At 41.9% G+C, this 27,702-nt stretch overlaps 1 protein-coding gene across 1 annotated transcript in view; it reads left to right on the top strand.

Annotated features, from left to right (window-relative positions):
- The first annotated feature begins 20,733 nt into the window (after window positions 1–20,733).
- Lrrc72 (leucine rich repeat containing 72) overlaps window positions 20,734–27,702 on the top strand; it is a 46,280-nt gene continuing 39,311 nt past the window's right edge. The window contains exons 1-2 of the mRNA XM_051153684.1: window positions 20,734–20,826; window positions 24,990–25,063. Coding sequence (XP_051009641.1) covers window positions 20,734–20,826; window positions 24,990–25,063 — 167 coding nt within the window. The remainder of the gene's footprint in view (window positions 20,827–24,989; window positions 25,064–27,702) is intronic.

Genomic DNA, 27,702 nt, shown 5'->3' with positions numbered 1-27,702 from the left:
TATGTCTACATTACATAATTAATAACAGAGCCAATTAATTATCAAGTCCATCATTAGCCATAGTTGCTATGGAGGAGGAGGAATCTGATACCAGATCAGTTCTCATCAAACATCCCTGGGGGTGGGCTTTGATGTTTCCAAAGCCCAAGCCAGGCCCGGTGTCTCTATCTCTCTTCCTGCTGCCTGTAGAACAGGATGTAAAGCTCTCAGCTACTGCTCCAGTGTCATGCTTTTCTACTTCCCACCATGATAAAAACAAATCAAGACTCTGAAACTGTGAGCAAGCTCCCAATGAAATGCTTTCTTTTTTTTGAGAGTTTGCTTGGTCATGGTGTCTCTTCATAGAGCACTAAGACAGAAGTTAATTTTAAAAATACTTGGTGCTGCTAGTCATGAGATTTAAGTAAGTGTGGGAACTCAGATTTGCTGAGATGCTTTAGACAGAGATTTTGAAGCGTTGTGTTTCAAATCACTTTGAACTGAAGTTCTAGTGAGAGGGAATGTACTTGAGTTAGAGAGTCCACAATTCTAGTTGGCAATATTGTATCTTCCTAACTGTGGAGAATTATAATATTGCTGATCCAGAGCCAAATTAACTTGGGCTGTCATTACCTCCCTTAATGGCCACTTATTGCCCACTTCTATGTCCTTGTACATATCATGTGAGAACTTTTAAGACAAACTAACAGCCACTAGTTTCCACCAGCCTAAAAGACAAGGCTGCAAAGAGGTGACATCTACAGCCTACAAGAGAAATGTCCTAGCTTTGCTGTAGTGTCTACCCGATGCTCCCACCAATGTATTTGAAAAGTGATTTGATTTTTGTTGTTGTTGTTGTTATTGCTCTGTGTCTTGGTCACTGTGTTATTGTTGTGAAGAAACACCATCACCAAAGCAACTCCTATGAAAGAAAACAGTAAATTGGTGGCTTGCTTGCAGTTTCAGAGGTTTAATCCATTATCATCAAGGCTGGGAACATGACAGTACACAGGCAGACATGGTGCTGGAGAAGGAGCTGAGAGATCTGCATCCAGATCCTTAAGTTGTAGAGAGAGATCAACACCGGGCGTGGCTTTTCAAAGCACACCCCCAGTGACACACTTCCTCCAACCATGCCACATGCAATAATTCTCAAGTAGTATCACTCCCTGAGGACTAAGGATTCAAATACATGAGCCCATGAGAGCCATTCTTATTCAAGTCACCACCCTATGGAACCACAGAAACTTCCTGAACCCATTACAGTGTTAAACTATGTTATTTTGCACAACCTGAACCCATGTTCTAAAGTCCTAGTCACTCACATTTGGCTCTGGGATAAAGTCTGATTCCTGCTGAGCTGAGAGCTATGCTTTGTGAGAAGAACTAGTTAGACATGAGCTTATTTCAATAGCTCCTTATAGCTTTCGCGTAAGAAACTGGTAACCATGGCAACAGGTGCTACTTTTGCACCTTCCTGTAAAGCTCAAAGAGAACAACTTAAGTAGAGTCCACAGCATGGCAGCACCACACAGTACAGTGTCACTTAATGAATTTAATATTAACTATGGCTGAGCTTCAATTAAAAGTGGACTTGATGGATAGTCACGTAAAATCACCTGCTTTCTAATCATTCTCAGGTCCACTTTCCTCTCCCACTGCCCAGACACCTGAAAGGAGGAGGGTAGGTGACCCAGACTCAACAATCTGCTCCTTTGCAGTCGTTGATGCCTGCAGCTGTGGATGCACATCTAGCTGGAAGGCTGCCAGGCATGCTCATCATGTGTCGCTGCCTAACAGTTCACTCCTGAAATACGGCAGATGAAAATGACGATAAACACTAAGTCAAATTCCTCTTGGCTGGGAACAGCGGAAGGGCCTGTCCTCACCTGGAGTCCCTGAAGTCATGTCAGCTGCTTTTATTATCATGTGAAGTCTTGACTGCGTGTGGAGACTCCGTCATGAGGTTGCTCTCTCATTGGGCTGGCAAATGGGTGTGCTAGCGCTCCGTCGAAGGCCCCAGATCTCCTGCCAAGAGCTACCCGAGGGCCTTAACAAACAGCTTAAAGGTAAAGTCTCAATGTTTTATATGGCCTAGCATCAGAAGCCATATGCCATCAGTTTACAATATTCTACTCCATCAAACTCAGATACCTACTCAGAATCTGTACTACTGCGCAGATAAGCAAAACTAGTGCGTTCTAAAGCAAGTCTGTTTAGGCGGAAAACTCATTTCTGACAAAGTTGCCCAAATGCATCTCAGAAGTGTGCAGCATGCTCCCTTAGTTAGAAAACGTCGAGAAAGTGTCGTTTCTGCTAACACTGTACTGCTACACGTCTGTTTGCTGAAGGGTGAAACGGCAGCGTAATGTATGTTTCTGCCAGCAAGTACACTGTTTCTACGGCAGTGTAATGTATGTTTCTGCCAGCAAGTACACGGTTTCTAAAGAAATGTGAACACACTGAGGGGATAGCACAGAGGAGGAGGACCCCAGAAGACAAGCATACTTGGGAGCCATCTTCCAGCTAATTCATGTATTAGTATCGCATGCATGCAATGTTTGTGGCCAGAAGAAACATGTTACAATATGGCTGGCAGGACTAGAGAACACGGGCAAGAACCACCTTTATAAAAACTGAATTAAGCCTATGTTTTTCCTTTGTCTTCATAGGAAAATTCGGTCTTCGTGCCAAGCCCCCTGCTTTGAGAAAAGATTTAAAGCCATGATGCCAGGAAACCAACTACTCGCAGGCAGGATTCTATCCAAGTCGGGCTACCATACCCTAATCAGTGCACTTAGCAGTCCAGGTAAATGCCTTCCGAAGAGCCCGGGTCTTGTTGTGCCTCCAGGACCCAGCTTTGTTGTTGTTGTTAATGTGTGTTAATTTTCTGTATTTTCCTACAGTCTTAAATCCTACAAATTGTATAGTATCAACCTATTCACTAAAGATGTTCTCGGTGCCTGCCTTAAAGGAATGAGCTCATGGGGGGAAGGGGAACCGGGACTGGGGGGAAGGGGCCACATTGAGAAAGCAGCGCTGGAAGCTAACTCACTGGGCTGACCTTCCCTGACAGGATTAGAACAAATAAAGCTGTTGGCAGAATCAGGAAGGATTTAACCAGCAGAAGTTTGTTAAATACTGACTCGGGGAAATGGAAACTCCTTCTCAGGAGGTCCTTAGAAACAGGATAGATTCTAATCTGTCTGGAAGAATTTAGGTGTGGTTTTTCTCGGGGGCAAGTGAATTGGTTTATATAACTTCACAGAGTTTCCTGTATGCTTTTTTGACACCCTTCCATGACTATTTAAAAACTTACCCATTGCCTCTTTGCACCCAGGCAGAGGCCCCTTAGGTGCAGGATATTTGGTGACCCTATCTCAAAGCTCAGATCCCCTTTCTGGGAAGTGGGAGACCACCCACGCAGAGCCATGATAGGCTGCCACCTAAAATCTACATATTTACCCTACTGCGAATTGTCTGTCATCTTCATTGTTTCATTCGTAGAATTATTTGCAAAGTCTGGTCATTAGTACTTTTTAAAAAAGAGTTTCTATTACTTTGGATTTCTTTCTTTCTTTCTTTTTTCTTTTTTTTTTTTTTTTTTTTTTACAAAAGCATTTCCCATGAAAAATGTCCTAATTAACTTTTAGCGTATGCAATTATATATGTATATTTTTAAACTTCAACACTCTTAAGGAAAAGAGGAAAAAAGAGTCCGTAACCGCTGCTTGCTCCGAGCCTTGTCACTGTCGATGTGTGTGTTCTTGTGTGAAGAAACCCAATGCGGCTAATATACTCTGTGAATGCTATGTTCTCTTTTCTAAACAAACAATGAGATGATCAATTTCAATCTTATGCCCAGGCCTCTATACAAGTGTGTTTCCCATTAAAGTTCATCATAATGTTTCCAAATGTGTTTCTCAAACAAATCAAGACTGTTTTATCCTAACATAGTTAAATTATCTTGATTTCGTTTGAGAAAAACGCCAGAGGTCAACAGAAAATATAGTCGAATGCACCATTTTTAAGAATGTTATGTTCCTAGTGGAAAGCTATGACTGATAGATTTCATCTTTAGATGCAGAATCTTGCAGAGCATGGCCCCCATCCCTGTGTGGTACTGTGGTTCTCAGTGCGTCCATTCCCTGAGTCTTTACCTTTTCTTTTCTTTAAGCTTTCACCTATTTTACTTAGGGTTTTTTTTTTTCCCCTTTTCTTTTTTTCAAGTTCCAACCAGAGCTAAATACAAATGGAAACCAGTAAGCGCTAGTTTTACTCCAAAGGAGCCGGGGTCATCCCGATTTAGTCCAATAAATGCAGGAACCCTTAAGCAAAGCTCTCCTTCACTTAAAAGAAAAAAAAACACAAAACAACAAATAAAAATAATGAAACTACACAGTCGTCTTTCCTTGTGCTCACTGCACAAATGAGCCCAGAACTCCTAACACTCTTGTTATTTATACAGTGTAAGATCCCCACTTTTAATTGATTTTTTATTCTAAACACTCAACTTCTTTAGGATGGTGTAGAAACCAGTATTTCTGCAAAATGCACTGGATTTTTAAAATCTGTAATTAAAATTTCTAATACCAAAAACAAAAACAAAAAAAATCCCAAAACCAAAAAGTCCTCTAGTTATGATGGCTTTGCAGCTAGGAATGTTCTTCAGCTTTGTTGCTGCCCAGGGCAGTGATGGTGGCACACGCCTTTAATCCCAGCACTTGTGAGGCAGAGGCAAGTGCATCTCTGAGTTGGAGGCCAGCCTGATCTACACAGTGAGTTCCAGGTGTCTATACTTCCTGTCTTTTCTCAGTTAATTTATCATGAAGGATTGACGATAAATGCCTATTACACACTACCTCAACTCTAAGGACCCCTCTGATTGTGCCACCCAGGCCTATTCGATAACCATAAAACCGCCAGCCCTCATTCCCCACAGCCTCACACATGAGCTGTCTTGAGAATCTCTGCCAAGTAGCTTTGTATTCCCAAAAGACATAACATTTTGAAAAAAGCTTTATATTTTATGTTTTAAAGTATAATAGATTAAAAAAATAATAGTGATGAACATTGATTGTAATACATCAAACAGGGGGGAAAATCTATAAATTCATGGTAGACTTGAACAAAAACACTCAGTTGTTATTGGAGATGCATACTTTCAACTTATCATTCTTTTAGTTTACATTTATTTTTTTGTTATGTTTGTGTGTAGGCATGTGGTAATGGTGGTGGGGTGCTGGTGGAGATCAGAGGACAGCAGTAGTAAGAGCAAGTAAGTGGTGGAGAGATGAGAGAGGAAGAGAAGCAGAGAGATATATGCACAATGAAGACGGGTGAAGAACAGCCTCATGTGAGTAACATGAGCTACCACCAAGGCCACGGTGAGACTCTGACCTGTGCGGCCACTGAGGCCACTGCAGCAGTTGGGGATCCATGTTGGTGTGTGTGGCCCACATTACCACCACAGGCCTGGTCTGAGGCCTGGTCTGGCGACCCCAGAGCTTGCTCTGAGGACTTCAGCGTAGGGGAGACAGCTCCAAGAGTGTGAGAGCCAGAGAGATGGCCCCCATTGGTGTGGGGAGGGGGATCTGGCAGACTGACGGAGTCAGCTACCATGCAGGCCCAGATCCAGGCTTTTGAGTTGGCCCACACCAACATCCACCTGACCTATGAACTGCTGGAGTGCATGAAGGGGCTAGTCTTGATGAGAAGAAGCCAGTATGGATAGTGTAGCAGAAGGCAGAGTTCTTAAACCAGACCACTGACTCATTCCAACAAACATTTGCAAGTAAAGCTGTTTGAGAAAAAGAGTATACTGTGTGACAGTATACAGCAGCTTCCATAGAGAGAATTTCAGGATGATCTCGTATGAAGTGGACACAGAGTGTATTAAAAGGCATTTTTAAAAACACAGGTAATAAACGCTGCACAAGAAGGTGAGATACTCCTGAGAACATGGGATTTTCAGACAAGTGTCACACTCCATAGTCTGCAATAGTCAAGGACTGGGGGGGGGGGGTTGTGAAGTTCAAAGGCATCTTAAATGATTCCTCCATTTCTTTTGGGCGGGGGTGGGGGAGGGGTGGAAACTATAACCAAAGCAGAGCCGCCAAGGGTCTTGAGGCATCAATAAATGAGAAATATAAACAAACAAATGTAGGAGTCACCATCAAACTCCACTACCCACAGCCATGCCATGTTCCCACTGACAATGAGGTGATAGACAATGAGGCGTCAAGCATCTCCTGCCCAGACAGGTTCCTGGTTTGGTCTGTTGTCTACGCAGGTAGACAGAACAAGGAGCTAGTCTCAGGCAGCCAAAGCAAGAATACGAAGGAGGAGAAGTAAGGAAACTTTCCACTGGAATGTACAGACTTCAGGCTTAGGAAGCAACACCCCCCACCACCACCACCACCCTTCTCCCCTCCTCCTGAAACAAGTGGAGGCCTCTGGTGACTCACTTCTTAGATTCACTAAACAAAGAGTCCTTGAGTAAGTCACCATAAAGAGTTCCAGAGAAATGTAGCCTCAGCTAGAGGCTTTTCAGGGAGTCTTGTTAGAGGCAACAGAGAACTGAGTTCGTACTCTTTTGGAAAATCCTCTGAACAGTGACGAGGAACAGAGACAGACTCATGAGTGGAGAATAGACATTAGAGGTAAGAATGCATGGTAATGACGAGATGGCGCCAGCAAAAGAGCAGCCTAAGGTGTGGATCTGAAAGGGGATGTGGCCATGACAGTCATGGGACCCAGGAGAAAAGGCCCAAACAAGGGGACAGATGTGAGCAAAATAAAAAAATAAAAAGAAAGCATGGTTTTGAAAGCTGTGAAGAGGAAGGGCAGAAAGGGAGCCCCAGCCTGCTTCTATGTTTCATATGGAATCCATGTACATGTCACATCTGACACACATAGGAGAGTGAGAGCGAGGGATGACGACAAGGGAAACTAAAGGTGTCTCCTCTATAAGAGGCACCTTTTCTTTATGAGCTAAATGATGGTTTATGTTTGCTTCTTGGAAATAAACATAATATCAAATTAATTTGTCATGTATCAGTTTTCATCATTCAAAAGATACAGAAGCACATTTGCCCACCAAAAAAGTGTCTTATCGCTTGCTTTTTCTTTTCTCTTTTCTTTTCTTTTCAAACTACATCACTTGCCATTTCCTGCCTTTTACCCATCCAGACTCATCAGATGCTATGCACACGGCTGCCCCAAGAAAGAAGCAGAATTAAAAGTCAGAAAAAAAAAATATGCAGATATGGGAAGAGAAAAGCCCCTCACTCCAGACTCGGGTGAAGTCATTCATCATCTGAGAAGCAAAAATTCCATCACAATCACAGCATTCACTGCAAAACGTGTGTGCTGTGAACATTGGCAAAGGTATTTCTTTTCTGTTAAAAGAGCAATGAGCCAGGCTCAAGGCCTGAATGTATATGAGCTTGAGTTGGGTCTTACTCTTGTAGATATGTCCCAGGACTTCCACAAACAAAACTGTCTTAGAGTTTCTATTGCTGTAATAGAATACCCTAACCAAAAGCAAATCTGTAGTTCATCTTCCAGGGAAGTCCGAGCAGGAACCAGGAGGTGGGAACAGAACCACAGGCCATGGAGCAATGGTGCTTACTGGCTTGCTCTTCATAGCTTCCTCAACCTGATTTCTTATTTTCCCCACAACCACCTGCCCAGGGGTGCCACCACCCACGTTAGATTGGGACCTCCTACATCAATCACTAGTTAAGAAACTGTCCCACAGGTTTGCCTACAGGCCAGTCTTTTAGGGGCATCTTGTCAGTTGAGGTTCTCCCTTCCCAAATGACTCTAGCCTGTGCCAAGCTGACATAAAAATACCTGGCACAAAAATCATTGTTTCTGAGCAGGATACCCTAACTTTCTGTGTCCCTGTGATCCAGACTTAAACCTTCTTGGTTGTAATTCTGTCTGGTGTCTCTGCAAAAACCTCCCTGTGAGGGAATCATTTAAGATGCCTTTGAACTTCACAAACCCCCCAGACCTTGACTAATGCAGACTACAGTGTGTGACTCTTGTCTGAAAATCCCACGCTCTCAGGAGTATCTCACCTTCTTGCCCAGTGTTTTTAAAAATGCCTTTTAATACACTCTGTGTCTGCTTCATACTAGGTCATCCTGAAATTCTTTTCTGTGATGTGGCCAGGGATCTCATCTCACCTGAGTGTAGATCGTTAAGAGTTAGGGGCCTCCCCCAGGTTCCTAGGTGTGTCAGTGTGGAGCTATGCCGTCGTCATTACCACCTCCGACACTGGGCTCCTCCAGCCTATCTGTTCCCATTATGTGTGTGTTTCTAAAAGGCAACTCTTCTATTTTAAATTCGTGTCTGTCAAAAGAAAGACTGATTCTTGTTATCCATACTTCTAATTGATATCACCACAGAATTCTGAGATTTAGTATGTCATTTCAAATTCTCCTTAGCTGTTTCTGTAACTTGAGATAACTGCTGGGGGAGAAGAAAACAATTGTATGCGTTCTGTTGTTTTGTTTTGTTTTCATTTTTTATTGAAAAATAAAATCATTCATATTGCATCTCATTTGCTATCCCATCCCATGCATCCTCCCATTACTCCCTCCCTCCCGCTTTCACCCCATTCCCCTTCCCTATGACTGTGACTAAGGGGGACCTCCCCCCTGAATATGATGCTAGGGTATCAAGTCTCTTCTTGGTAGTCTGTTATCTTTCCTCCGAGTGCCATCGGGCCTCCCCATCAAGGGGACATGGCCAAATATGGGGCACCAGAGTTTGTGTGAAAGTCAGTTCCCAGTCTCCACTTAACTGTGGAGAATGTTCTGCCCCTTGGCTAGATCTGGGTGGGGGTTTGATGATGACAGCACGTATTGGCCTTGGTTGGTGCCTTAGATCAAGCAGAACCCATGGGCCCAGATCCGCCCATCATAGTGTTCTTCTTGTAGGTTTCTAGGACCCTCTGGTTCCATCTATTTCCCTATCTCCTATATTTTTCTCACCTAGAGTCCCAATAGGATGTCCTCACCTCTATCCCACTTTCCTGGTAAGTAAAGACTTTCATGGGACCTGCCCTTGGGCTAGTGTCCAGTTATAAGTGAGTATATACTATTTGAGTCTCTCTGCTTCTGGGTTAGTTCACTCATTATGGTCATTTCTAGTTCAATCCATTTGTCCACAAATTTCAGGAATTCCTTGTTTTTAATAGCTGAGTAGTATTGCATAGTGTAAATGTACCACAGTTTCTTTATCCATTCTTCTACTGAGGGATACTTAGTAAAGGCTCACTCACTTCCCGCATTGCATGTGCCAGTGACTACAGCCACACCAGGGTTTTATTCTGACAGTTTCTATTTTTCCCGTGAGCTTTTGGGACCCTTTTTCTACTACTGGGTTGCCTCATCCAGCCTTGATGTCAGAATACATGCCTGTCTTACTGAAGCTTGTTATGCCATATTCGGTTGATGTCCCTGGGATGCCTGCTCCTTTCTGAAGGGAGGAAGAGGAAGGGTAGATCTGAGGAAAGGGAAGATGGAGGGGAGAGACTGGAGGAGGGGAGCAAGGGGAAACTGCGTTCAGGACATAATATATGAGAGAAGAAGAAATAAAAAAGGAAAAAGGAGAATATAACAACAAAAAGAGAGAGAGAGAGAGAGAGAGAGAGAGAGAGAGAGAGAGAGCTCTATCTGTTCTGTGCCGTGTGAGGGCAGCAGAAAGGACAGCCTCTGCATCCCACAAGGGGCCCTGCTATAAGCAATAGCAGGAGAGGGGCTATCTCCTGCTATTCCATCTGGTTCTCTGCAGCCTAACCTAAGCCTGGTCTCTTCGCTCACCTGTCTTCCCATCCTGCCCAGTCATTTCCAGCTCCAACAAGAGAACTTTACTTACTACCAGTGCTAGAAATACCACTCCCTTGCCAAAGAATGCTTCTGGGCAGACACTTGACTCCATGCTGGTAAATGATGCGTGACCCAGAACATTCAAGGAAAGCTTTACCCTCTGCTGTGATGACAGTGGGTTGTAGACCATTTCCCTGCCAGTGCAGTGGCTTGTCAGTACATCAAATGTGGAACTACCACTGCTTTTCTGTGATGGAGAGGTGACCTGGGCAAAAAGCCAAGTGAGCTGACATTGGAAGGACAAACATCCAAGGGGGGGGGGGGTCCAGAATTTATCTTTGCCTCACATTTGCAAGGTCCTGGGTTTGGCTCTCAGTACCAGGTTTGTTTGTTTGTTTCTTTGTTTTTAAATGATGAATAATTAAAAGCTTGGACGCTGCGTCTTTTGCTGGGAGAAATCCAGAACCAGATGTTGAATTTCCCTGGTGGTTCCTTGTGTATAAAATTCCAGGAAAGACCCCAAAGTCATTCCACCACTTAAATGAAGCTTGTTAAATATTTGTAATTAAGGCATAGGATCAACTAGAGTTGCTACCACAGCTATACAGTATACGTGTGATCCCTATTTCAACAACAAAATGAAGTTAATACAGTAGTTCATTCAAATAATATCACAGGCACCGAGAGACGGCTCAGTATGTAAACCCATTTGTTGCCACACAGTGTGACAACCTAAGTTGGATTCCAACGACCTAAATGACAGAAAGAGAGCTGACTCCCATGACTTCTTGCTTTTGACCTCCATAGGCATGCCATGCTATGAGCATACTCATACATAATACACACACAGGTAAATCATCCAGATATAAGCTACATAAATAAATAAAAACAAAATATATGGGGAAATGAATCAGAAGAAAAGTGGCTGGAAGATAAGAAAAATAAGCTATGAAACCTAGACTGTTTTAGCAAAGAAACTGTAACATTTACCAATTCTATATGATCTTGCTAAATTGTCTGGAAAGGGGACTCTGGGGCTGCTCCCGGAAGCCACACTCATCACAGACCACACCAAGACAAACAGTCACGGAAGAGCACATAGCATGCTCTGAGTCATCACCTTATAAATGACAAAGATCGGAAATAGGGGATTTTCTTCACTCCGAAGACATCCCAGTTACTAAAGCTATGATACAAAATACAACTAAAGTCAACAAAAGGAAATGCAAAGGAATGTATGTAATTATAGCAAAGACAGGATGCCTGGCGTCCTCTCCACACCGTGCCCAATAGGGGCAGAGCAGCTAACTCCACACTCTACTCAGAAAACACACAGAGGATTAGCTCACATAATGTCCTGGAAGGGGCTTAGCTGACTTCCTCTGCGTGAATGGCACCTACGCGTTAGTGACAGTATTTTCAAACCTCCTCGGTGAAAGCAGGAATGCAGTGAAATAGTTTCCAGACCACCTACATGTAACATACACTAGATTACACAACACATTCATTTCAGTGGGCATGCTTTTTGTAGCAATCAATCCAGGGACTGAAAAACTGAGAACAGGGTAATGGCATTTAATTAATTCGCAAAACGCAGCTGTACTTCAAGCTCTTGGCAGCTGGCCAACGATTTTAATGTAATTTTTTTCCAAAAGAAAATGCAATAAGAAGTTCCAGCAGGAGTATTTTTTTTTATTTTTCTTATTAGTTCTTAATTTGGTAAGAGACATCAATAGATCTGAGTGCTGGGAAAGCGCTACAGCAAAAGTTAAGGTCAGTGTAGGTAGAATATATACCTCAGAAATAACAGAAATGTGATTGCAACATGGTATCAGATCCGCCTACAAGGCAATGCTACCACATCATCAGATTCAAACATACACGGACATAAAATTTTAAAAAAATCCAAAGTACAGCTTAAACCAAAAGGACACTACTAGGGTTTGCATAGCTCACCAGTAAAATAGGAAGGTTGGCACAGGCTAGAACCAAGGCTCAACTACCCCCAGGCTTGTTACTATGATTTCTTCCATCGTCAGTTCACTATAGAAAGAAACATGGTTGATGGAAGCTTTCAGGTTCACAAATGAATAACATCATGAAAAGGGCCTAGGAAAGAGTTCTGATTGGTCTAATATGTAAGACTGGCCATAATCTGTGACTAAGGTTATAAGGTCCTGCTAAATTTAGGCTCCCACCTTCATACCAAAGGCTATGGCTGTGAACATAGAAGGGTTATGTAGACCCTACTGTTACCCAATAACAAAACCTCTAACACAACTTCTCCTCATGTAGGTAAGGTCAAGAATTGAGTATTCAGTACCTATAGGAGAAATAATTTATTAGAGAAATAGTCTTACAAATATCACGTTATGAAGACAGTCTATGGAGTGCAAATCATGTATAAGAGGCCAGTGTTTGGAACACCTAAAGAACTCTTAAACCAGAAAGTGAAAACGGGCATCGTTCTAAAAGGGATACATATTCCCTAGTTATGCACTTACTAGAGGAAAAGTTGCTAACTTCCTTTCAATAAAGCTAATTTACTTGCCTTCCTGAATTCTGAGGAACTTGTGAGTAGGTTTTAGTTCAACTCGCTTTTTTTCCTTCTCTTTCCTCGCTTGCTATTTGCGTCCATTAAACTTTGTCGTTGTTGTTTTTAGAGGTATGTTTGTAGGAGTGGATGCATGTGTGCATGCATGGGTACACGTGTGCATGTGTGTGTGTGTGTGACTGAATCATATGGATGCCAGAAGAAGGCACCAGACACCTTGGAGCTGGAATTACTCCAATTCTTGGGATGCCTAACTTGCTATACGGCTTGTGGAATCTGAACCCCAGTTCTCTTGAGTGTACCATCAGGGTATGTAACCTCTGAATCATCTCTCCAGTCTCTATCCATTAAACTCTTGATGCCACTGAATGAAGCCCTTTTCTGAGAAAGAAGGGAATCAAAGAGAACATAGAGAAGGCAGATGCTCAATGATAATGAGACTCAGGGACCCTAAACCAGCAAGTTACCTCATCTGCACCTCTCCATTCTGCATCTCCCGGGTCAGCTTCACATCAGCTCCGTCAGAGGCAAGAAGCAAGGCCAGCTGCACCAAGTGTGCATCACTGACTGCTTTAACTGCCTCCTTTCCTCCTGGTTCAACAGGAAGGGATCCCATGCCCGAATTAGATGAGTGTCTTATACCTGATGCTGGGGTGGACGAGATCAATGCCTTCTCATTAGTTATCATAGTCCTGGCTGGGAGGGGAGGGCACAGCAAAGCTCAAGCAACCTACGGAGGAACCACAGTGAGGGGGCTCATTTGTAATATCAAGAGAGTGGGTGGCTCCTGGCTCTTGCAGGAAGATAAGACCAGATTGTGTGACTAATTTGGCAGCCTGATAGGGACCGAAACCTGCAGTTGGAAATGAAGAAAACCAACATTTAGTGGGGTTTGGTTGGGTGGTTGGCTGGCTTGGTAACCTGGTCTGCAGGGGATGAGGGACAGAAACATAAAGCCAGGCTACTGGAGGCCATGACAGGGCATATACTCTCAATGTGACACTGCATGGCATGGTTTCCTCACACAGAATAGCCTAGTCTTCCTCTCTTCATGCCTGTTAGGTCACTCTAGGGTAACTTTTCTATGTAGACTGCATGAAGTCATATACCTGCTGCATGGTCACATGAGGAATGCGGAGTTAGGTTTGTCAGCCTTGTAGGGCAGTGCTCCAATAAAGCATTCCATTCTCTCAATCAAGCGCTAAATCAAGTTTTAGCCACACTACGTCCCAGCCTTTATTTTTTCTTTCCTCCCAATTGATTGGCTATTATTTTTCTTTTTCACTCTTTATGCTCTCTTGTTTATATCACATGTCTCTTATTTTTTTTTCTCCTCTCTCTTTCTTTCCCCTGCTGTTATCTGTTCACTTTTAATCACGGTCTCCCTTCCCCTCCTACTGATTTTTATGCACGTGCATGTTCATATATGTGTGCTGCTGAACGCATAAGTATCAGGCTATGCATGTAGAGGCCACAGGAAAATCTAAGGTCAGACATCATGTGCCATTTATCCTTTGTGAAACACGGCATTCTGCCGGCATGGAACTCAAACTGAGTAGCCTAAGATGACTGGTAAGTGATAGATGTTTCCATAGTGCTGGGAGTACAAGTGTGTCCTGCCCTGCCAGCTGCTGTTCTCAAATATTGATTCTGGAACCACGGTCAGGTCCACATGCTTACAAGGCAAGTATTTTACCCACTTAGCCACCTGCCCAGCACCCCTCCAACACACACACACACACACACACACACACACACACACACACACACACACACACACACACACATTAATAGCCTATGCCTGCAAGGGTGATTTAAAGCTCTTAACCATGGAAGCAGTAGTTTTCTGGTGGCCTTCAACTTTATTTCTACTTCTTGAAATTCCATATCAGGCAAAGCATAAAAAGTACTGGGCAAAGCCTAAATGAGCTATTGGTCTAGCACCCCAACCCATGTTTTTGTGCAATGCCAAACTTCTTGGCTAATGCACCCTTGCTGTGAAAACAGTTAATCTCACTTTATTGTAACCACAAATGAACTCATGAAATGCAAATTATTTCCTTGGCCTGTAGAAGTCTTAAACTTACAGTGTCACAGCTTCTTAATGCTTTTATAGTTTTTATGAAAATCACTTTATTTGAACTATTTTTCAAATTGTAGTGCCTCTAATTAAAATGAGTATTGAACTCTCCTTTTTTGTTTGCTTTATGTGAAAAGGTGGTAATAAAAGCATTGTTAACCAGAAGCTAACCACTGAACGGCCACAAAGAGCAAAGCTAATGTGGTCACTAAGATACTGGGATTACACAAAATGCATTAGGTTCTAAGCAAACAATAGCAACATCTTTAATGATCCATTTGATTGCCAGTCAACACCAAGAAGAACAAACACAATTAAAGTCCATTTAAAGCTGTGAGCAGCAGGCTATTTGCTTTCTAACTTCTGCTTTTGGAGACTCTCTTATTCATATCCACAGGCCCTGGTAGAGGGACTTAGGGAGGGACTCGGTTTCACTGCCTGCCTGATCAAAGGAAGAAAACAATGAAGGGTACCAGTGTCTGGCCAGTTGTTGTCCCAGCCTTCCTGGAGTCCTAGCCTTTGAGATGCTTCCTGCTACCTCAGCATGAGTATGTGAAGCACAAACTGTTTCTAAGACTGCCAGGTGCCCCGTTATCATGGTCAGCCATAAAACTGTTAAGTTTTTTCTAGAACAAATCTTCATTCTGAAAATTACCTAAAAATAAAAGTATCCAGAAGAAAATCCCAGTGCCCTCAGATGTTTCAGTTAGATTCTTAATGAGACACGCACACATACACAGAGAGAGAGAAATCCATATGTAAATAAATCAAAGTATGTTGATAAATAATGTCTCCAGTTTGACAGAATGACCATGTTTTACATGGCTCCTCTGTTGTTCTTTAAGCATATGGCTCATTTGAAATGTTTATAAAGAAGTGAGAAAAACTATTCTTTGCTTTCTTAATAATGTTTATTGGGAAACTATGTTTTTTAATTAAAAATTAATTTAGGGTTTTCAGGCATCAATGAAACTGGCCTTATGTCCTGGGTTACATCCCATGCCAGCACTTCCTGCAGGCCTACCACCTGCACTAATGTGATTAGACATCAGAAGGCAATCCTCTTTTGCACCCTGGCTGCTTCAGAGTGGTTGCCATTGTAAAATCATAGAATCTCGACTAGGAAGCTCATGACGAAAATCCATAAATCCACACGTGTGAAGAGAAGGGACCATACAAGAATTTGAATACCAAGAGACAGTATCATTGAGGGCACTAAAGGTTGCTTTCTAATTTGGTCCATTTTTCCTTGCTGTAGTAAAATACCTGAGGCTAAATAATGCATAAAGACAAGAGGTATATTTGGCTAATAGCTTGGGAACCTGAATCTGTACTATAAGGCAGGTGTACTTTTTTGGCTTTTGCTGCATGTGTTATGGTGGTGATGTCTTGGCAAGCACATGTATAGGAAGGTCATATAATGAGATAAGAGTCCAAAACAATTCAAGGGCCACAGTCTGTGTTTTACAACAAGTCACTCATATAGAGAACTACCAGGTCCCAGGAGAACAAACTTAAGTCCTCCTGGGGCAATGGCCACAGTGACCTTACAGTCTCCATTAGTCTCCGCCTCTTGAAGGTCCAACTGCCTCACCACCAATAACACTCTGAGCATCGAAACTCAACCATGAAGCCTTGGGACCAATCATATCTAAACAACATTGCCGTGTGTGTGTGTGTGTGTGTGTGTGTGTGTATGTGTGTGTGTGTGTGTGTATGTGTGTGTGTGTGCATATAAATACAAAGACATCTGTGTATGCATAGATATGTGCATACATATTTACACAGAAGATATATACTTCAAGTGTCTGATTATTATACGACTGTGATACATTGTATTCCTGCTAGCATTAACAAGACTTTGGGGAAAATGTCAACTCTCACCAGGTCCAACCCAAAAAAATTGAGGATATTTAATTCCATGGACTTCACAATTTTAAATTGTACAGTTGAAGTCAATTTGTATAAACTACACGATTTTCACCTGACAAATTCTCCAATTTCAGGCAAAAGTCCTGCACTTGGCATCATTACTGAGAAGCCCTTGCCTCCCGGACTCCCCTGGGACCCATCTATGTACCGTCTGGAGTTCCTGTCTTGGGTTGTTTCTACTCCTCACTTAGGGATCTGAAATGCTGCAGGTGGGCTCTAAAGGAAGCTGCATACTGTGGGGTGCTCCTCTCTGAACTCCACATGCGACACCCAGAAATCAATTTCCCAACACAAACCAAATGCAAAGGGATCTTTTATTAAGCAAGGCAAGGAGAAAAGGTGACTTAATCAGGCAGAAACAGCAGAAAAAAGCTTTGCAAATGTTAGCTTTAAGAAAAAGGAGAGGTCTGTGTTAGCATGTGGTGTCTGTGTTGGTAAGTTCTGATTGGGTATTTCAATTAGGCTAATCAAACTAATGAGTTTTGATTGCTGGACCTGGATGGTTTCATAGTTGGACATTGGTGATCAATCTCAGGAATGAGTTATTGGCGAAAGAAAGGAATAAACTGGTGGCTATCTTTAGGAATGTAATCTAAAGTTTTAGCAAGAGAGAGAAGAGTAAAAGGCAAAACCTGTCAGTGCCATGTTTGCCATCTTCAGGCCTGCTTGAGCCCTTCATTCTCCGCTACACACGAAGCGTAGAAATGGGTACCTGCTTAGAAGATCAGAGGAAGCCTGGACAAGAGCGAGCTCACTATTGCTAGTGTGATGTTACACTGAATTGGGCACAAATTTGCAAATGAAAATTATTTGGGCCAGGCTTGCTGGCACACGCCTTTAATCCCAGCACTTGGGAGACAAAGGCAGGCAGATCATTGTGATTTTGAGGCCAGCCTGGTCTACTGAGTGAGTCTGGGGCCACCAAGGCTACACAGAGAGACCTTGTCTCAAAACCACTCCCCCACCCACCCACCCACCCCCAAATAAAGAAAATTATTTGGCTGAGATTCTGTGTGAACTTTTTTTTTAAGCTCTTCCTGACAACATAGAACTGTTTCTGAACAAAAATCAGTTCCTCTTCCTATACAGACAGGATGTTGGGAATCGTATATGAACACTGAGAAGGAAGAAAGTTTGAAAAAGTGACCAGGATGGCTACTTTGCTGACAGGACCTGATAACCTGGCAAGACCTTCATTTAGACAGTGTCCTCCAGAGCCCTGAAGGCAAAATTAGGCTAAGGCTGTGGAGGGAGACTCACGCTTCATGCTGCAGCTCCAAACCAACCACCACCCTGACACCTCAAAAATGTAACCATGGTCAAAACCCTCAGGTGACACCATAAAGCAGGTGACAGCACCAGCAAGTGATGTCACAATCAGGAGACATGTTAAACAAGAAAAGGGCAGAAAATGTGACTGACATTTGTGGTAGTCATCATTCATTAAGTCTGCATGGTAGAGTGTGGGTCATTTTATCTAATAACTGTTTTTTACTCGCTTAAAAAAAAAAAAGAACATGCAAACTGGACATTGGAATTATTTAATGAAACACTTGAGAATTTTAAGCCATGTGGGTTTATTAACAGACTGTCCCACAAATAGTTTTTCTCATATACTTTTACTGCAGAGATTCTTCTTTAAATGTCAAGATCTCTAAATGTCAACGATCTCCACACTAATTTTCACTGTAAATATTACACCCAATCTTTGTAGGATAATGTAACAAAATAACAAAACTTTTCACTGAACTTTCAACTTCATTTTGTTGTTCCAACAAATGTGAGATCCAGTGACATTGACTTGAAATTGGCCAACAACTAGTTAATGTCAGAGCGGAGGCTAAGCCCCACATGCCCCAACTTGGTGCACAGGGCCCTTTCTTCTCATCCAAACCCACACAAACGATGCAAGAGAGCTTTCAAACTGGGGTATGCACAGCGCTGCAGGCAATGGCGGGATGCCAGGGGGCTGAAGCCACAGGATAAACACAGGGTGTCTTGCCTCAGTGTAAATATTACTCAAAGATTTAGAAGAGTAGGGGAACCACTTTATTTTTTTATTAAAACAAGATTGATTATAAAGGAGGCTGCACATTCTAAATAAATTTTTGAGATTTCAGCCTGGGTTCCTCTGGCCACTATCCTAGCACATGATGTAAAAGCCTTATGCTCTCCTGCTCAGGATGATGATGATGATGATGATGATCTGACATAAAGACATCTGTGAAAGAGTTTTTATGCTAAAGTGTCTTCTATAGTCTTTATCTCTGACATTCTGTAGGGATTAGCTTCCATAATCATTATGTAATAATATTTTTAAAAGACCACGGTAAGATGTTAGGGCTCCAGTAAGGGTGCTTGCCAACCTAACCATGTGAGTTCCATCCCTAGGGCCACATGGTAGGAGGAGGGAAGCAACTTCCACTGCTCTCTCTCTCTCTCTCTCTCTCTCTCTCTCTCTCTCTCTCTCTCTCTCTCTCTCTCTCTCTCCTCGTCTCTCTCTCTCTCTCTCCCTGTCTCCTGTCTCTCTCTCTGTCCCTATCTCTGTCTCTTTCTCTGCCTCTTTCTGTATGTCTCTGTGTGTCTCTCTGTCTCTGTCTGTCTCTCCTTCTCTCTCCTCACAAAGTTAGGAACATTTTTTAAAAGATCTTAAAGTGATTTTTGAAATCTCAGTACTAAAAATGGATTTTGTTGCATTTTTAATGTTATTTTTAATTTTAGATAAAAAGTACAATGGAAAAAAACAAAACAAACAAACAAAAAAGTACAATGGCATAAGATTAAAAGATAATCTTTTCAAATACAATTTTAGTAGAAATTACATGGAAGATGTTTGCAACGTTTACTGCCTATGGTTTTAAAATTATGTGAGATGTACAAAATTGAACAAATGCTGTGTTTTGTCACTTCTCCATGCAACATATTAATAATATCTGAAATGCTTGATCATATTAAATGCAAAAATGGAAGACAGGACAATAAAGTATTTTATACACTTCTTTGATGGCCTATATCTCTGGTCTTATTTCTGGCTTAACATTTAAACAACAGTTCTTAGGGGATGCTTCCCTCTGTGTTAATTCCAGCTGCCAGCTCTTGCCTCCTCTGTGAAGACCATGTCCAGCGCTCTAGTTCCAACACCCTTCATTTTCTTTCTTTTCTTTTTTTTTTTTTTTTTTTTTTTTTTTTTTTTTTTTTCGAGACAGGGTCTCTCTCTGTGTTAGCCTTGCCATCCCGGACTCGTTTTGTAGACCAGGCTGGCCTCGAACTGTCAGTGATCCACCTGCCTCTGCCTCCCAAGTGCTGGGATTAAAGGCGTGCGCCACCACACCCGGCTTCCCAACACCATTCTTGTAAGTGTTTAACAGCCGGATCCATTTCACAAAGCTACATTTGATTTGTAAATGTCAGGTTCAAATTTGGAGACCAGCAACCAGCTCATTCGGTTCAATCAATACTTACTAACACAACGTACTAAGCCCTGGCAGAAGACAAGACATCTCAAATTGGACCCTAGTTTAAAAGTTCCCCCATGAGCCGCAGCTGAGAGAATTCGGACTCATACAAAAGAGATCACAGAGAAGTCAACGTGACTGGTTCCGGGGCAAGCAGCACACACGGCAACTAAAATATAAAAGCCGCGCTAGAAGAAATTGCCTAAAGTAGCATTCGTTTACTGGTATTGGTCAATGCAGTCAGCAGGAAGCTCTGGTTTCCGGTGACTGGGTTCTTGGGGAACCGTGATACCCTCAGCCTCACTGTCCATCTCAGGTTTGGGTGCATAGGGCCGTGGTTCGGATGTTAGTGGTCCCCAAACCTCAGCACTTGAAATAAAAATCTTAATGCTATGCTTTCAAATCAAAATTGATGCAAAACAGTAAATAAAACACTAAATTTTATATAAGAATGAAATCATGGTGGATTTTTGTTCTTGTTTTGTTTTGTTTTGTTTTGTTTCATTTCTGTAGGACCGTACCGAAACTCAGCAGAGAGCGGCCTCACTTCTCTTTCTACAACAGCCAACAGCCTACAGGGATACCTCATGTCCATAAATGGTGCTTATATGCCAACTCTGTGAAATTATTGCTGGACCGCTGCTTGTCCACAGTGAGTGGCCCTCAGACCCAGTCACTCTTGGTCTCTGTCATAAGTGACCCCATTGTACGCTGTGTCCTGCACATCTTGCTAGAGAGGGAGGGAACACAGGAGGTGCTGTGACCTGTGTAAACGTCACAGAAGTCAGGGTTTGGTTTCAGAGCTTGCCTGATTTGCATTGGCCTTTAGTTCACAGAAAGGTGGGACGGGAACGCTGGCTATTGGTGCCCGTCACTGCCATAATTTTCCTGATGTCCAGAGACCGTAAGTCCTACCTGCTGCCCATCTTTCCATGCTCCAGGCCCCAGAAGGCGTCCGAAAACGCTGTGCCAAACAGTCTCCAGGTAAGAGGCTCTTCCCTTCCTATGACAACAGCCTGGGACCCAGGTTCAGTTGCGGGAAGAAGGGGAATAAAAAAACGCTCTTCTCTCCTAGAAGCTGCCCCTGAGGTCCTGGTAAGAGGGCTTCTGCAGCGCTAAACTCCACTCTGTCCCGCTAGCTAAGCCGTATGTCAAGTCACCATGGCAGGGTTTCGGAATGTCTACAAAGCCACACATTGTGTTGCATTAGGAGTTGCAGGAATTGATCATCAAAGATGTTTCCTTCGGTAGGCTTTAGTGCAACATTTAATCATTCTGAAATTTTAAAATATTATCTTCATGTATCTAAATTCTGAGACAGTGGGTAGTGGAGAAAGGTGCTGCTCTCTTTCTGTGGGGGAACCTCCATTTCAAATCTGTATTAGATTATTTTCATTTTCTTGATAAATTACAACTTAACTTGAAATCAGAGCACCCCACTCCCCTGACAAGGCTGCTGAAATAGTTTCCAAATACAACATCGTTCCAGAATAATGATGGCTTCCACTAGGAACAACACTGAAGACCTAAATTCTACCTTCTTAAAATTCCCGCAGTGTTTTTCTCCACCTTTGTGTCCTTTCCTTCCTCATCTTGGTTCCCTCTTACTTTCTCATGATCCTACACTTTGACATGACCCTAGATGTGGTTTTCCTGTTTTTTGTTTTTGCTTTTCGTTTGTTCGTTTGGTTGGTTGGTTGGTTTTTTGTTTTGTTTTGTTTGCTTTGTTTTGTTTTTGTCTTTGTATTTTCTCTCCCTTGGGCTGAAATGACTCGCCAGGTCTGCAGATTCACCCTTATGTTTCTGATGGGACCACACTCATTCACTCATAGTTTCCTTCCAGACACCATGACCTGTATCCTATGTTTCATTGAGGCCAAAGTGTCAAGTGTCTCACAGCTGGCTGCCTCTTCCTTCTAGTCACTTTTCTCCTTGTCAAGCAACCTATCACGTTAATTGTCACCACCATCATCATGGTGTCACTGTTACCATTGCCTGCGCCTTCTTCCTGCTGCCCTTACCATCTGCCATTTGCCTGCACTCTCTGCCTAATATCTATACGCCACGTGATATCATCCATTGCTTACTCCCATTCCCTGTCACCCAGTCATTCTTGATTTCCCAGAGGTGGCTTTGGTTGCTGTCTGTACCTCTCTCTGCACCCTAGGCTATCACACAACTTGCTGCTAGAGGCATCTTCTGAAAGCTTGTCATATCCCTTCTCCAGTCCAATGACTCAGTAAAATGCTTATATCATCCCACATTAAGTCCAAATCCACATTACCCAATAGTTAACTAAGCCCATGTTTTTGGTACCAACAAGGGCAGGGCACAAAAGAGAAGTATAAACAAGCCTTGGTAATTACATCACATGGGACATTGGTTTAAAACACTAATGTAGTTGTCATGTGAAAAAGCAGACCTTCATCAGACTTTCTACTAGGATTTTACCAGATAGTTAATTTGTATACATGTGTACGTATGTATAAAACATGTGATATTAAGTTAATTTCAAGTAACACCGTACAGAAAAATATGTGGTTTTCAGTTATGGTTATTGAAGCCCACAAAAGTTTTAAATGTACATTTCCAAATCTAAATTTCTTTTTTTTTTTTTACACACTATATTTTTTAATTAATTTATTCATATTACATCTTGATTGTTAGCCCTTCCCCTGTTTCCTCCCATTTCTCCCTCCCTCCCACTTCCCCCCTTCTCCCCTCCCCTATGTCTGTGATTGAGGGAGACCTCCCCCCCTATATATGCTCTTAGAATATCGAGTCTCTTCTTGGTAACTTGCTATCCTTCCTCTGAGTGCCGCCAGGCCTCCTCATCCAGGGGACATGGTCAGAAAAGGGGCACCAGAGTTCGTGTGAAAGTCAGATCTCACTCTCTACTCAATGATGGAGAATATCCTGTTCGTTGGCTAGGTCTTGGTAGGGATTCGAAGTTTACTGCCTATGTTCTCCTTGGCTGGTGCCTTAGTTTGAAGAGGACCCCAGGACCCAAATCTGCCTGTCATAAAGTTCTTCTTGTAGGTTTCCAGGACCCTGTGAGTCCTACTATTTCCCCATTCTTCCGAGCTACTCTCGCCTAAAGTCTCAATAGGATGTCCTCTCCTCTGACCCACTTTCTTGGTAAGTAAAGTTTTTCATAGGACGTATCCCTTGGACTAGTGTTTTGATAAGTGAGTATATACCGTTTGTCTCTTTTTGCTTCTAGGTGAACTCACTCATTATGATAATTTCTAGATCAATCCATTTGTCCACAAATTTTGGGATTTCCTTGTTTTTAATAGCTGAGTAGTATTCCATAGTGTAAATGTACCACAGTTTCTTAGTCCATTCTTCTGCTGAGGGACACTTAGGCTGTTTCCATGTTCTGGCTATTATGTATAAAGCAGCTATGAACATGGTTGAGCATGTGTCCCTGTTGTGTGGTAGGGCATTTTCTGGGTATATTCCAAGGAGTGGGATAGCTGGGTCTTGAGGAAGCCCTATTCCCATTTTTCTGAAAGCAGTGCTAAGAGGAAAATCCAAATCTAAATTTCAAAGGTAACATTCACAATACGAATCCTAGGCACCTTCCTTAACTTATTGTCCTAGCTGCTTTCTATGGGCCTTTCCTTGACAGTGTGTAGTGCTGAGAGCTTTCCCTGTTTGCCTTTTCTGTGCTCCGAGTACTCTGCCCTTTCTTCCATCAAAATCCTGGTTCTTTCCTTGTCACTGTTTAAGCCCAGTCTCTTGGTCCTGTCCTGAAACTTCATTGTGCAGAAGAATAGGAATTTCTTCTTCTTCTGCCTTTGCTACAATGTATCTCCCTTTTCTTACCGCCCTTAAGATTTATCATCTTCTTGGTTTTCTGTTTTGTTTTTGTTTTTTAATTTTATTTTTTTATTTAATTAGTTTATTTAGATTACATCTCAATTGTTATCCCATCCCTTGTATCTTCCTGTTCTTCCCTCCCTCCCACTTTCACCCTATTCTGCTCCCCTATGTCTGTGACTGAGTGGGACGTCCTCTCCCACTACTGAAGGCTAAGAGTTCAGATGCTTAGGCTGAAATACCCAAACTTGATCCAATGAGTTTTTCCAAGACTTGTTTCGGTGAGTGTAAAACATAACTCCAGTGATTAGAAGACATGAGTCCAAGCCTGTAAAATCTCCAAGGTCCCAGCTTCAGCTTGTTTGACAAAAAAAAAAATCAGGGAAGTAAGGGACTGGAAGTCTCCTTCACTAGGATGTTTGCCCTTCTCCGTTCTTTAAGTAATTGTTCCTCTGACTCCACTCTCAAAATCCTGTAAATCTCTTCCTTGCACTGCAGTCGTACCACCCACAATTAATCCCCACGGAAAATCTTGAGTGTTTTGATTATGGTAATTACAATGTTTGTGGGCCCCAGGATTGCACCAGCGACCCTTTCACTTTCGTTGCGTCTTGATAGCTTGACTCTTTTATGGCTATTTATAGACAGGCTGTAATTTTTCCATATTACTCTCAGTTGGGTGGCCTACAAATGTTTAATTGGTAATTATTAAAGAAAAAGCAAAAGGTGTTATAGCTGCTGCCAGGCCTGAGCGCTAAAGTAAAGCCTGTGGCAATAAAATGAAAATGTATTAATTTACTCAGATAAAAATGACACTCATCACTTGTTTGATACTTGCTGAGAGCTTATTTGCGCTGGACATACTGAAGTGGGCCATTGAAAGGACAGCTCTAAAAATATACATTGTATTCTATTCCTTCCACCTCTAACCTGGGACTAAGTGTTTTCTATAAACACAGAACACTGTCAAACTCTAATTTTTCATTTATGAAGAAACATTTAAGAATAATTGTTATAGAGCCAAATACCCTACCTCACAGAAAATTAACTTAATCGTGGTGTGTATACACACATTCACATTTTTCCTCTATGATTAAAAGTTATTTACACATCTGTGCCTAGGGTTACAAATAATGAGATTCAACCACAAAGATGAGTAAATAATATATAATTGTAGTGTTGGAATTTATCAATTTAAAGTGGTTGCCTTCCATATTCGCCTTTCTTTTGATCTCCTTGTAGACATATTGTTATTGACTGCAAATGTCTCAGTATTTTTGCTCATTGGAATGTGGTTTGACAGATTAATTATATGTTATCAGGCCGTTGAAGATCAGTTAAAGATATGTGGCCACAAGAGGGATGCTGATGTCTTTGAGCTGTTTCTCTCTAAAAAGTAAGTGTACTTTGGTGGGTGCGGGGAGGGAAGCACGGGTATCATTTTATAATCTTTTATAGAGGCAAATTTTTTTCATTACCTCTTCTTCAAGGACTAGGTAGGCAACCGCAGTCTAATTACTTTGCCACTTATGAGGGTCCAGCACTTGTACTGGAGAGGCAAAACATTGAAAAGGATAAAACGTAGAGGTTATTGAGCCAACCCAGCTCAGGATAATTTTGACATGTTATATAACTTTTCTGCTAGGACTATCACATTTAAAAACAAGCAGGACATCAGCTATCTATGAATTTTAGAAAAATAGTGAATATAATTTTTAGTATCATTATATCCCAGACAGTAGTTGTTACTTCTCAAAAACTGCAAATATTAACTAGACACCTTTTTACTTCATTTAGCCATCCTACTTTTATATATTAATACAACCTTATTATAGGATTGCTGTGATGTGTGGGAGAGTTAGAAAATAAAGAGAGATCTAGTTCATAGTAAACACTCCGTCATCATTAGAACTGTTATGATGATGATGATGATGATGAAGAAGAAGAAGAAGAAGAAGAAGAAGAAGAAGAAGAAGAAGAAGAAGAAGAAGAAGAAGAAGAAGGGCCTATGAGTTTTATAATATAAAAACACTATTTTACTATAACTCCTAAAAACATTTTTATTAATTTTGTTAGCAAACAGAAAAATCTCTCCTTTATATCAAAGAGGTGTTCTATAGAACACAGTGACCGCAGGGTCTGTGAGAGAAATCAGGTATAAGAGGGAGAGGGTTCAATGAGTGTGACTGGAGACGCTGACCACACCATGTTTCTACTGGCCAATAAGTGACATCATGCTTGGCCACTGTTTGCATTTTAATAGCAATAACACTGATCTGATTCCTATGCATCCCCCAAAACTCATACTTCAGAAACTAAAGCTCTAATGGAGCAGGGTTGAGAAGCAGGACTGTTGAGAATCGGTTGGGCCATGAGAGCTCTGCAGCTCATTCATGGGTTAATGTCATCACCACCAAAACAGGCTCGTTGGCTCACAAATGAGTTCCTGATGCAAGTGAGAATGCTCCTCAACACATGCACATATGCAGCAAGATGTTATCTTGGCCTTGGACTTAACCGCCTCCAGAACTGTAGGAAATATGTCTTTGTCCTTTCTCTGTGGTTAAGAACAGGAGTAAGAGAAATAAAGTGAGAAAGAGAAGAATTGTCTGCAAGAGCATCATACCATGCCCAAACTTGTTTGGCCATGCCACTGCTCTGTATTTCCTTCCTCTTTACGGGTAAAACATGCCGTTTCCACCACTCTGTGAGCTGGCTTGTGGATGTCTCTGTGCCCCTCTGTGCTGCTCACTTTCTTTTAGGTTCTTAGGTCTGATACTGTTCACCATCAGGGCCAGGACAGGAAAGGCATTCCTATAGTCACAGTGAAATATAGCTCCTCCTTGAGGCCAGCACAGTCCTTCCAGTTAGTGAGCACCATGTCAGGCACAGTTGTATTCTGTAGCTAATGGGGGAAGAATCTGTATCATGAAACCTTTAGAATGTCAGCAATAGAGAAAGTCCAGAAGTTACAGCCAACCAGGATTCCCCCATTGGCCATTAACTCTTTAAGCATCAGGATAAGCAAGTGACCATGCATTTGGGCCATGCACCATAAAAACATGTCTTTGTCATTGTCAGGATCATACTCTGACAGAGACTGAGGAAAAAACAAAAGATTCATCTTCTGCCTCATGTTTATCCTGTGGCTCATCCAATGTGTTTTTTACAGAGTATCTATTTTCAGGTAGTGGGTTACAGTGAAAATGGATGAAGACTACCTTGCTATTCCCTTTGGTTAACTTGTTATATTTACTTCCTATTGGGAGCTGGGTAGAAAATAACCTTAGGGAATAAATTCTCTCTTTCTACCATGTGGGACCCAGGGATGAAACTCAAGCCATCAGATATGGCTGCAAGTGCCTTTACCCCTGAATCACTTCAAGTGCCTGTGCCTCACTCTTGATTTTCCCTCTTCTTGGTCACTCTGCCTGTGAATAAGTTGTGCGTTCTTGACAGACATCGTGGCACATGCCTTTAATCATAGCACTCAGGAGGTAGAGGCAGGTGGATTGCTGTGAGTTTGAGGCCAGCCTGGTCTACAGAGAGAGTTCCAGAACAGCAAGGGCTATTACACAGAGAAACCCTGTCTCAAAAATACAAACAATAAAACCTCTGTGTGTTATTATAAATAGGCACAATATACATTTACTTATTTAAAATCTTTGAAATAGAGGCTCACTTTAATGAAACAGCCTAGTTTAGTAATGAATGCAATCACTTTGTCTACAGTGATTTGAGAAATTTGTCATTAATAAATATATTTCTTTAGTTACATTAAATATTTATTTTAATGTATTTTTATAGAAAATGGCGTATTTTTGGTGGCTCCAAAGTACTTATTGGTAAGGAAATAAAGAGATGCCCCACTTGAAATTTAAAGCAAGGCTTGGGTATAAATCATTGGCAAAGCACTTTGCCTAACATGACCCTGTGTTTGATCCTCAGCTTTAAAAAAATTGAGTAAGTAAAAAAATAGTTTAAAATATAATAGATATAATAGAATTTGAAGACATCCAAGGTCATACTTTGAGC

This window comes from Acomys russatus, chromosome 1, assembly GCF_903995435.1.
Source record: "Acomys russatus chromosome 1, mAcoRus1.1, whole genome shotgun sequence".
Taxonomy (NCBI): Eukaryota; Metazoa; Chordata; class Mammalia; order Rodentia; family Muridae; genus Acomys; species Acomys russatus.
This window is presented reverse-complemented; position numbering and strand designations above follow the sequence as displayed.